This window comes from Lupinus angustifolius, unplaced genomic scaffold (assembly GCF_001865875.1).
Source record: "Lupinus angustifolius cultivar Tanjil unplaced genomic scaffold, LupAngTanjil_v1.0 Scaffold_10_5, whole genome shotgun sequence".
NCBI classification, from domain to species: domain Eukaryota; kingdom Viridiplantae; phylum Streptophyta; class Magnoliopsida; order Fabales; family Fabaceae; genus Lupinus; species Lupinus angustifolius.
Window position 1 is genome coordinate 42,665 of NW_017718319.1, and position 12,747 is coordinate 55,411.

At 31.4% G+C, this 12,747-nt stretch overlaps 1 protein-coding gene across 1 annotated transcript; it reads right to left on the reverse strand.

Annotated features, from left to right (window-relative positions):
* Nucleotides 1-6,469: 6,469 nt before the first annotated feature.
* Nucleotides 6,470-12,324, reverse strand: LOC109337747 (NADP-dependent malic enzyme, chloroplastic-like). Its single transcript, XM_019574783.1, has 19 exons — nucleotides 11,958-12,324; nucleotides 11,003-11,123; nucleotides 10,768-10,842; nucleotides 10,313-10,464; nucleotides 10,088-10,193; nucleotides 9,863-9,928; nucleotides 9,441-9,536; nucleotides 9,149-9,220; nucleotides 8,941-9,024; nucleotides 8,758-8,856; nucleotides 8,509-8,556; nucleotides 8,294-8,347; nucleotides 8,114-8,212; nucleotides 7,935-8,024; nucleotides 7,770-7,847; nucleotides 7,557-7,631; nucleotides 7,382-7,472; nucleotides 7,149-7,277; nucleotides 6,470-6,733 (listed from the first exon to the last, which is right to left on the reverse strand). Exons 1-19 carry the CDS (start codon nucleotides 12,104-12,106, stop codon nucleotides 6,645-6,647), a joined length of 1,773 nt encoding a protein of 590 aa, XP_019430328.1. The 5' UTR covers nucleotides 12,107-12,324; the 3' UTR covers nucleotides 6,470-6,644.
* Between the last annotated feature and the right edge of the window lie 423 nt (nucleotides 12,325-12,747).

Below are 12,747 nucleotides of genomic sequence, written 5' to 3' on the forward strand. Positions count from 1 at the left end.
ATGTTCAATTTTCACTTACAAGCTAGTGGGGGGCTGTTGGATAACACTAATCTCAGCCAAACCCACACAAACAACCCAAACTCAGAAAACAAGAATGAAGAAGAGATCAGTTTTGGCGGGAAAAATAGTTAAATTTGTTTTTTTCGTTTCTTATCCCTTTGTATAAATTATTTTGTGCTTTCTATTGTAAATTCATTCATTCTTTCTTATTCAACTATCATTCAATAAAAGTTTTAAGAGGCCTTATTTAGTAAACTTATTGTTACTTGCTTCTTCACTTTCCTTCAATCTAGCAAGCTTTCATTCACCTATTTTTAAACCACGGAGATCATGATTTCACACACTCTATTAGTGCCATTTTAATTTTACACAATGTTGAAAAATATACCTTTGTAGTCGAATATTTTCTGCCAGAAAACAACTCAATTACCTTATTGTCGATCCCCAATTTTTGGCTGCACGACTTTATTAGAGTCGCCACTACATTTTATGGTCAAAATATAGAAAAATATTTCTAGCCCAATCACATTGGGCTTTGGATTTTTGATATCTAGGTTTCGAAGTTGATTACAGGATAGGGAAGGTATTATCACCCTACCTGCCCGTCTTAGACGGTAACCCTCATTAAATTATATCACTTTATTATATTTTTAAAATTATTTGGTTATTTAATTAATTATTTGTAAGGAAAATTTTATTTATCTTTTATTGTGCTTGACAAGATGAACTTTGGTCCTACGTATCCCTATTTTAGATAGGGAATTAAAGCTACATAGTTATTTAGTAGAAAAATATTTGTTGGTTGAGTGTTTTAATTAGGGAAAGAACCAAGTTAACGCAACAATATGAATGATGAGTTGAGAGAAAGAAGCACCCAGAGGGATCGTCCCTCTATCCTTTATATGATTGTCAATTTTATTTTTGTAAAAATATGTTTCTTTGAGTGTTTATTTATTATAGGAATAAATGTTGTTGGTTATGTTAAAATCATTTTCTTATTCATTTTTTATTTGATAAAGGTATTATTTATTTAGCTTTTTTATTACCCTGAATAGAGCAATGTTTGATATTATAAAAAAATTATATTTTTTGTTTGTTACATAATTATGATTTTAAGATATGCAAATAATAGGAATGAATACAAAATATAAAAGATTAAAAAAAGAAACTTGACTGTGTAGATGTGGTACACAATAGACCGTCCACATGTCAGATTTATATTGACTTGAGAAAAGGAAGTGTTCAATGGACAACATGATGAGTGGATTGACTGGAAGAAGGATGCATGATGCATAACTATGTACTCACGCAGGAAACCCTTTGTTCCCACAAAGACTCGGATCTAGTGTGAAATAGTGCACCGACACGAGACTATGTGATATCATCTTATTGGCTAAAATAAGGGGCAAAGTTGATGCCATCAATGATGAATGATTTAATGATGAGATCATGATGCTTCTGATGAATCAACCACACACGATTAAAATGCAGGTGACAAAACAATTTTTTACTTTCCAGATGTTTTTTCTCTCTCTCTCTCACATACCAAGCTTTTTTTGAGTGATTTTTTGTGTGAAAATCTTGTGTGTAATTTTTGTATGGAATTCCTCTCTTTTGGTGTGTCTTTTTAATGCTTCTTTGTAAAATGATTTTTTTGAGAAATCCCTTCCTCTTTGGCATATGCTACTATTTATAGCCTAAGTATATTAATATATACAAATCTTCTCATTTAATTTCTTTGAGAGAATAAATGTGAAATCTAATTTGTTTTTATTAATTGAAATTTACATTATGATTCTCATCATTATGGTTTGGAGGAAGTTAAAGAAGAAAAAAAAATCAGATTTCCATTTAATTCATATCCAAAAAAATCAAGGTTTTCCTAAATATGACAATTAATTCAAAAAATTCAAATATAAAATTATTTAAAAATTAAAAATTAAATTGAGTATTATTACCCCTAGTGATAAATAATTTTTCTAAAGCCCAATATTATTGTCATACGACACTGAGTAAAAATAAATATTTGGCTCTAAAAAGGTAAAATTAGAAATATTTTTTAAATAAGATTTTTAATCGATTCTAAACCATCTTAATATCATTGCATTACTCAATGATAGGTGAAAATAATATTTTTAAATTTTATACAAATCACTAAAGATATTTAATACTCAATCTCGATATTATTTTTCTGATACAATTGTAATTCTTACCTTACTCATGTTAGTATGCAATAAATTTGATATGATATGTGTTTTTCATAACGCAATCTCTGATTTGATTTTTGAATCCTTAATGATTTAGTTATTATCTAGGTTATTCATACAACTTAATTAAATTGATATGATATGATTCAGATTACATGATTTTAAATCTTTAATTTGTCTGATAACCCAATCAAATCTTTAATTCATCAATCTTCTATTTTTATTTATTTATTTATTATTATATTTTTTGGAAAATCTTTTGTTTATTATTCCCTTTTTTATAATTCAATTTTTTTATTTAAAAGGGTTTTGAGCTTTTTTTGGCCTAACAAAAATGGGTGTTCACACTTATAAAACAACTCTAACCTTTGACAAATTTCACTTGCCATCTCCCAATCACTTTTACTTGACATGTCTTTATATTGTTCCTCATGTTGTGACAAACGTCTAGAAACATCCTTATACTTTATGGCAACACTCAACATTGAGAATGTCGAATTCCACCTAGTCTTATAATCAAGAACAAACTTGTTGTATCGAATATTTTCATATTCACATGTCTCTTGGAATTTTTATTCTCTTTTAGGTGTAGTTGTCCAAAAATCAACATTATTTCTAACCTTTTCAATAGCATTAGAGATAATGAACAACTCATCTTTAACAACTAGATTCAAAATGTGTGCAAAACACCGCATGTGAAGTAATTTACCATCCAAAATAAGTGACCTTTATGGAGTCTTCCCTAGAATGAACTTTATCATACTGTCATTTGTAGTGCAATTATCAACATTTAATGTGAATAACTTTCTATTTAAATTCCAATCCATCAAACATCGAAATAAGATATCACCAATAATTTTGGCAGTATGTGGATCAGACACATATATAAACCTAACATTAGAACTAATGTTTCAATATTAAAGATATGAACCATTAATAAAAAAACAAATTGTAACAATAATAATATTATGTTTAGTGTTATTACCTCATAATTCGACTTTGTAGGACCCATGAGTCATCAATGTAATGAGCAGTGATAGTCATGTAACCTCTATTTTGCTGGCTAACAATCCATATATCAGTGGTAATTGCAATACGACTTGAATTTTTTGACAATAAATTCCTTGTAATCTCTTTTTCAGACTCATAAAGCTTCATTATATCACTCTTGATGGTATTACGAGAAATCCCCTAAAATGAAGGTTGTAGAACCATTGACAATGAGTACTCATGGAGAATGTCATCTTGGTAAGTTTCATCTTTGAGTCCAAAATTAAAGACCCATGAGTCCAAAATTAAAGACCCAGACCCAACCTGTTACGAATATTTTTGTGGATACCCACATATCTGGGTACCCATTGTCATCCCTATAGGTGATGTGAGACTTACTTTTTAACATGCCCCCTCCACGTAAGTTTGGTGGCTCAAGCGAAATGTTACATTTGACTCATAACTAAAGGGCATCTTTTAGCCCATGACAACCAAAAAGAAGTTGAGATCTGACTCTGATACCATGTTAAGGTTTCATCTCAAAATCAATTGACAATGAGAGGAGTAATCCAATATGTATTTGAATCATTAAAGAAATAATAAGGTAGGCAGTGTGGGACTTACTTTCTGACAGACCCCTTCACATAAGCCTGCCGAACTAGGCGAATGATTACCTTTGACCCATAACTAAAGGGCATATTTTGGCCATGATAACCGGGAAGTAATTGAACTCTGGCTCTAGTACCATGTTAAGGTTCTATCTCAAAATCAATTGACAATGAGAGGAGTAGTTCAACATGTATTTAAACCATTCCTAAGACAATGAGGTAGGTTATGTGGTACTTACTTTCCAACATGCCCTGCACCCTCCACATAAGTCTGTCGGACCAGGCGAAATGTTACATTTGACCCATAACTAAATGACATCTTTTGGTCCATGACAACTGTAATAAGTTGGTCTCTGTCTCTAATACCATGTTAAGTTTCCATCTCAAAACCAATTGGCAATGAGAGGAGTAATTCAACATGTATTTAAACCATTCCCGAGATAATGAGGTAGACGATGTGAGACTTACTTTTCAACGTAAATATATAAAACTGATAAAGACTATTTGTAATGACCTCATTGCCATCCCATTTTTATCCACTCTTTAGTTTGTCAAATGTCTTATTTGTAATCATTTAAACTTTATAAATTTCAAATTAGTCTCACTTTGACTTGAGTTTCTTTCTTTGAGTTTTTCCTTCTTCTCACACAACAAATTTTGTACGTACCATAAAATAAAGAATATTTGAAAGCTGCATTCTTCTAGAATAAACACATAACAAAGAGATACAAATAATGGTTAAATAAATCTTTTAGACACTACTTTGAAGTAAAAAAATAAAATTAATGGTTCTTACGATTTAGAAGTGTTTAATTAATTCCTAATACGTTTGATTTTTTAAATAGGGTTTCATACTGAAATAATTAATTTTTAATTAAATCCTCACTAAGTATAATTTAAATTAAGTCCTAATATTAATACTAGGAGGGACATATTTATATTATGGGAGATCTATTTGAAACTTTTTTGAAATATAAGAATCCAATTAAAGACTTTAAAATGTTGATTCATAATTCAAAATTAAAGGAAATGATAAGAAAAAAATAATATAACAAAAAAAAGAATAAAAGTAGTGCAAGAAATAGAGTAAAACTAGTTGCAAGTTTAGCTTTTACACATCCCCTAAGCACAAAAACAAACTAAAAAAATAATAAAACTACACTCACTCTGTTGCATATAAACTTGGAATAGAATAAATTATTTCTTCATGGAGATAATTTATATTCTCCAACAACTAAAATCATTATATATGTCATATTTGACTATTTTCTATAAAAACAGCTGTAAGAACTAAAAAAATGGTATATGTTATAATTTTAGGGGATGAAAGAATTAACTTATACCCTGATATGAGGATATACTTTCAGTACTAGATCTAAATAATGACATGTGTCCTTGAAAAAAAAAATAATGGTCCATATTTTAAATTAAAATATTTTTAGAGATTAACAAACAAACATTTATTCATATTCCATTATTAGAGAAAATTACATTCCACACTTTTTATTTGAAAGTTATGTACTGATTCAAGAAAAGAAATAAAATTTGATACAATTTAATTAAAATAACCTAATTAAATGAAAATTAGGAGATATGACAATTTTGAAAGTATTTGTACCACCATATCACAATTTTGATAGTATTTGTGTTATCATATCACATTTTTTATAGTTTTTTGAATCACCACAATATAATTATTGATGACATATATTTTCCCACACATTAATACATTTATGGTTAATATCATCCTAATTTGAGTATGAATCCTCTCTATTAATTGTGAGTCTTTAAAAAACAAAAAAAATATTAATATGTAATGACATATTTATCATTTTAAGTATAATAGAATAACATCTTTATCATTCAAAAACACAGTTAATAGAGAGGATTCCTATTCTCCTAATTTAGGCACCCATTAAGAAACAATTCCAATGCACCCAGTTTGCAGGTATTCCTTATGATGTAGTAATGTAGTAATGTTTTAGCAAACTACTTTAAAAAATGTACCAATAAAACTACTTAAAAAATGTACCAATAAAACTACTTAAAAAGTTTTATGAAATATAAAAAGTGCAAATATAAGTTAACTTCGATTCAAAATTCAATCAATTATCATCATTCCAAATACCATCTCATAATTAGAAATCAATATTTTTTAGAAAAGTTAAAATTTTCACAATTATTCAATTCATTTTTTAATAATGCAAAAAGTATAATAATTTTTTCTTATAAAAAATCCGTGCATGGGTTACCACCAATTCCTTTATATTTTTAATAATAAAATTTCCCTGCGTCAAAAACTCAAAATAAGAAGAAAATTTTGGCCCACCTTTTCAATTTCTTAACCCTGAAAATTTCTTCCTCCATCTTTTTTTTATCAAACTTTAAATTTCTAATTTTTCGTGTGAACTATAGCAAAGGGTCCAATTACATCTATATAGGTCTCCTTAGCTTAGGCGCAACTTTATTGAAGATATATTTTCTACAATCCAAAAAATCTTCACACTTCTCTTTCATAATTACTGTCACAACTTTTATAATGACTAATTATGACATGAGATTTCTCTCACGTTTTACATTTTCATATCTCATTCCAAACCATATTTTGAGCAGCTTCATTTTCTAATTTTGAAGCCATAACAAATCTAAATTTAAAGCATGAAATATGTAAATATTTAAAGCCATCGTAACTACCAACCACCTCTCTTCTATGCACCCAATTCATTAGTAAGTTACAAAAACATAATTGGAACAATGAAAAAATAAATAAAACTAAGTACTATTATTTAATGTTAAAAACCCAAAATTTTAAAAATTGAAAAATGTTGATAGTGTCTCTTCACCGGTAGTTTCTATAAGTTGGAGTATACATACAGCTTTCAGCAAACTTCACCAAATCTTTTGGTTGAGGAAGACGAGTGGCCAAACCTGGGCAAAATTGTGAACTCAATTTTAAATATTATTGACTTTTAAATATAAAAGTTATACTCATAAATACGTCATCTGCTTTTAAATATAATGTGTGGATAGCTTAAAAAAAACTAGATTGTCAATGCTTACTAAACTCTTTCGAAAAACATTAGAAACATGAAATTGTAAGCTTTTACTATGTTTGGATGTTTAATCATGGATGGAATGAAGTTGGATATGATGGAACAAAACTACCATACCATTGTTTAGATCATTGTTACCTGGTAGACTATATGGTTCACTTGGGTACGCGGTTTCGTCACTTTTTAACTAATTTTATAAGACGACGAATCCGGTACATGGAATGCGGTACAACAAAAACCATCCATTCCACTAATCCAAACATATACCAAAAGGAAAATGAAAGGCTCACCAAGCTCATAGGCCTTAGCAGCAACACTGGCAGCTATGTGTGCTGAAATCTTTCTGATGTTAGTGAATGGTGGGAATATGAGTCCATTGTCATAGTTCTCCTGAGTCACTTGTGAAGCCAATGCTTCAGCTGTTCCAGAAAAAAATAGGATTTGTGATTTATATCAGTTATGATTTACAACTTCCAAGCTTAACATTGTGAACTTTGGAGTGTATGTTTCATAGTGCACTTACAAGCTGCCAAAAGCAGATCATCATGCACTCGAATGGTCCCGGACATTATTAAACCAAGACCGAATCCAGGAAAAATGTATGCATTATTGGCCTGATAAACAAAGTTATATTCACATTAGAACTCATAACATATGACAACTACTTTAGCCTTTTCGAAAGTTTGGTTGAGTAAGACCTGGCCTGGCAGAAAAACTTTTCCTGCATATTCAACTTCGGAAAATGGACTACCACTAGCGAAAATAGCACGTCCCTGATAAAAATGTGTTATAGATGAGGAACACCGAAATCAAAGAAAATAAACATTGATATCAATCTAATTATATAAATAGCTTGGAAACAAAGAACCTTGAATTTTAGTACAAAGATTCTAATTGCATCTTCATATTACCTGGGTCCATGTGTAAGCTTCTTCAGCAGTACATTCTGACTGTGATGTTGGGTTGGAAAGGGCAAGAATAATAGGTTTCTACAATCCGTATCATATAATACATAGATTAGCTAATGTTGAAATCATATTGTACCGTAATTGGACAGATGGATCGACTCGTTGTACCTCATTATTGGAGGCCATAGACTCAATAACTTCTTTAGTAAAAGTTTTCCCTTGTCCCGATGTTCCGATCAACACGGTTGGCTTAATTTGCTACAAAGAAAACATTGAAATATAAGAAATCTAAAACTTATGTTCACTGTGTTCCTATGTGGTAGGAGAGATAGAGATAGAGATAGTACATTAACACAATCTAAAAGTTGCGTAACAGGTTCATGTTCATGAGCCCAAGGCTTCTTAAAATGTTGGAGCGATTCTTTACGGGAACTAACAATCAATCCCTGCAAAGTAGGAATAAAAGATTAATCAGACAAGATGAATAATTTACTTTCTATAGGTAGGAGTTAATCGGATTATACAACCTTCGAGTCTACCAACCAAATCTTCTTGCGCACTTCATCGACTGGGAGACTAGTCTGCATAGACAATAGTAGTGTCTTGATAAATCTAAATTATTCGTTCAATGCTCACATCATATAATGTGACTTTCCTCCCAAACCAAAACATTTCCCTCCCCCAAACCAAAGAAGTTGAAGAAAAAAAGCAATAAGTAGTGACTCTAAAAGTGGTTAGCAACCCGTTTCGATATTTCAAGTGCTATGAGTTCTGCTATTCCAGTACCAGCCTGCAGCCACAAACAATACAATTTACCCATAAGGGCATAGTAGATGGAGTAGATTGTCATAAAGAATGTGAGTGAACAATTCAAAATGAGCTTATAATATTTAATTCTCTTTTTTCTTTGTTCTGTCATGAAGCAATTAACAACGTCCGCTTCTCCAAGAACCAATGGTGGAGACATGACCCGAGAATTGTATGCACTTACCTCTCCTGCACCGAGAAATAAAAACTTGTGGTCAGCTAAGCTTCCCCCAACTAACTTCAGAGCTGCAACAAGTCCTGCAAGGACCACTGATGCTGTTCCCTGCAACAAAATAAATAGAACACATGAGACAACTATTGGTTACCAACATACTTGAATCAATCATCGAATACAAGAACTTCTTACCTGAATATCATCGTTAAAAACAAGATGCGTCGACCTATACTTTTCAAGTAGATCAAACGCATTGTGGTTTGCAAAGTCTTCAAACTAAAAGATATGACAAAAGAGATTCAGGAAATAGGAAACTTGAAATCACAAAATAAGTAATTTTGCATATGCACTTGTAGTCCTATAAACCAAAACAATGATGTCTAAGCACACTGCTTAGTACCTGGACAAGGATTTTTTCTCCATAATTTTTCTTGACAGCAATCATAAATTCATTAAGAAGTTCAGCATATTCCTGGAATAAAAAATAGGGATACAAATTCATTATTATGAACCAACAAGGCATTGGGCAAGAGTATAAGGCCACATTGGATTCTCATGTATCGTACTAGGCCAAAGGTTAAAGGTTCGATTCCTGAGACCGACACTTGTTGAGAGGGTAGCCGCACACTCCAAAATGACTTAGAATGACTGAAATTGAAATTGTGGCCATGTTAAGAAAGAAAGTCACAAACCTTCCCAGTTGCTCGCCTATGTTTGAGCCCTATATATAATTCGTCATTCAACAGCTTCTCATTGTTTGTACCCACATCAATGGTGATAGGCAAACACTGAAACAATTTTATAAGATATATACTTGTAATTCAAAAAGAAGCCACATTATGCACCAACACAAAAAAGAAATAATAATAAAACTCCAGAACCATTAGGAATCAGTCTAAGTAACCTCTAAGAATTGAAGCTAGCTTATAATACTATGGCATTATTTCAACAATATAAAGAAACATGAATCACTAGAAGTGTTTTTACTTTTCTTTAAAAATAATCATATAGGCCCATAGCAATCACTATAACTCAAATTTCATTAGCAACTTAAAAAATTGTAACATCACTATGAGTTTATGACAGGCACCATAGCCTGAAAAAAAAAACTCACTGAAGATGGACGAACTCCGCCAAGTGCTGTGTACAAAGCAAGTTTTCCCACTGGTATTCCCATTCCCTGACATAAAAACATAGGATACCAAAGGATAGGTACAATATTAGATCTTATGATCCAACATATTTATCGTAAATTATACATCGGTTATGCTAACCATTGCCCTAAGGACATTGGTTAGCAAGCTCGATTACACATTTGAACAAGTACGATACAAATTACCTGACAGCCAAGATCCCCGAGACCCAAGATTCGTTCTCCGTCTGTTACAACAATGACTTGAATCCTCCTCTCAGGCCAATTCCTTAGTACCTCAAGAATCTTTCCTCTTTAAACCACACCAAATGGAAAATGGAACACTTAGAGATGATAAAAGAGACAGTATATTCAACTAAAAGTGAACACAAACAAAGAATTCTAGGAGAATAAAGGAGCAACTGGACCTACTTTTCTTTCAAACTTATATACAGACCATGAGGACGCATGAAGATGCTCCCATATTTCTGGCATGCTTCACCAACGGTTGGAGTATAGACAACTGGGAGTAACTCCTCGACATGATCGATAAGAACCTTGTAAAACAGCCTTTCATTTCTCAACTGAAACTCAGTATATATCAAGCTGAAATCATTAGAATACAATCCCAAAATTGTAAATCAAATTGTGAACAAACTTCCCGTAAGATATAATTTATGGTAAAGACAAGTTTCTAAGTTAGCCGGAGGCCAAGAAACATAGATGAAATAATTAAGAAAGATTTAGAGATCATCAATGTTTTGTCAATGAACATAATTTATAATAAAACATTATTGCATTATACAAAACCTTCAGTTTAGAACTCTATAGTAAAATTTGTTTCATAATGACTCCTTAAAAATATTAAAGAGCTATTGAAGTGAAACCTGAAGAGCCATCATTGCTGTGTACTTCTGCAATGGAACTTGATACTGGCGTATGAGTTGGATCTGTTTCTTCACCTGGACAAACAAAACATAAACATACTTATGAGTTTAATATTTATATACTGGCAATGTTTCTTACACTGACTGTCACAACGTTATTTATCATTCATGTGTTAATTGTCGGTCCGTAAATAAAAGTAATACAAATGAATGATGTATGATAAAAATGGTTAACCTGAGTATCTTGAGAAATAACTGTAGGAGGAAGAAGACCACGCAAGTAATGAGCATCCCTCTCTTCTTCAGTGAAAGCCAACCCTTTGTTGTAGTGTGGATCTCTCAACAAAGTATACCCGCTAAAAACAAACCAAGCATACTCGGTCATTAAGCACAACAAGTCACAAGTGTTTTCAGCAGATAAAATTACATATATGGAAGACAGAGTCACATCACATTGAGTTTATATTTTGTGTTGCAATATTTTTGGCAAAAAATGTTTTTTTGTTTCCTAAAATCTTTCTTACAATTTTTTATTATTATAAACTGTCTTACATGCAAACAACTTACTCAAGAAAGATACTTCATACGTTGCTCAAAAACATGCTAATAGAACTTCGATTTATCTGTCCAGAGCCCACAATCCACATTAACTACTAATGATTATAAAAAAGTTTAATTCATAAGCAAAAAGCATGAATTAGTAATTAGAAGTGTCAATAACCACACTCAAAAATAGAATAAATACTCAAATTCATCTCTAGGGAAAAAACATATGCACCATAATGATCTCATTTATTTCAACCTTGATCCCTAATGATTGTGGTTTTTTTGTATAACCAATCATCTTATAGGTAAGGACTAAGGAGCTAATCACTTTTAGAATATGTGTTTGTCATTTCCAACAAGTGTTCCTCCGAGCAATCGAACATTTGACCTTTTGGTCTACTTGATGATCTAGCGGGACCTTATACTACTAGATCAACGTTGATAATTTTAGTTAAAATAGTTTTTTCATGACAACAAATGTATCATTGAAATTTGTTATGAAAATAACTAATCTAATTGACACTTGAGATTCTCAAGTAACAAGTTGATATCTATCATTTCTCCATAACAAAATTAGAGGGTGCAATTTTTCACAAATATGTGTAATTCCTAAACAGAGGTATATATATGATTAGAAATATCACCTAGCAACAGAGGTACTCCATGGAGTAAGAAGCTGATCCTCTGTGGCCCTATCTTCTCCATACACATCCTGAACACCTCCGGCGATGGTGGCGCTACCGTGGATATCAGCCACTACCGGAGAATCATCATTTTTTATCTCATTCTCCATCACAATAACACACCACCCTGAACAAAGCACCAGAGAAACTTCAACACCACCCACGTAACCTTGTGTACAATGTTTACGTAAAAATGTGAATAAGAGGTGAAAATATGAATACCCAGATAAACTAATACACTTATCTGAAGTTAGTTAGAAGAAAGATCAATTTTTTTGTTCTGATGAATGAAATATAATATAAAGGTTGGTTTTATGAGTAAATGTGTGAGTTTATAAGTTTATAATACTATGAAAGTGGATGGATTTGAAGAGAACGTAACAATGGTGAGGAAACAAGTGTGTGACATAGAGAGAAATTAGGTTGTTGTTGTCTGATGTAGAGAGAGAGTCTTTAGGAAAGTTGTCACGTTCCTTCATCTTCTCCTTGTTACTCTTCTATCCAAGTCCTTAATTTTGAGATGGAAGAAATTATATCTTAATTAAGTTGCAAATGATTATGATGTAACAACAATAAATATGGATCATTATTTTATTTGGATTTCATATATAATATTATGTCACAAACATTTATCACGGAATTTTAAATCTAGTATTCAAATAGTAAGTAATATATCAATGAGATGTTGATTCAAGCGGTACATATTTGATTCTCCTTAAGCAAGATCTCGTGTTTGAGTCTTGTGGATAAA

Bases quoted from the DNA above. Each gene is read 5' to 3' on its own strand.
- LOC109337747 (XM_019574783.1), bottom strand. From the start codon at position 12,106: ATGGAGAATGAGATAAAAAATGATGATTCTCCGGTAGTGGCTGATATC. The intron at 7,632-7,769 runs GTAATATGAAGA...CATTTTTATCAG, and splicing joins AAGCTTACACATGGACCCAG to GGACGTGCTATTTTCGCTAG. The intron at 7,473-7,556 runs GTCTTACTCAAC...TTTGTTTATCAG, and splicing joins AAGTTTTTCTGCCAGGCCAG to GCCAATAATGCATACATTTT.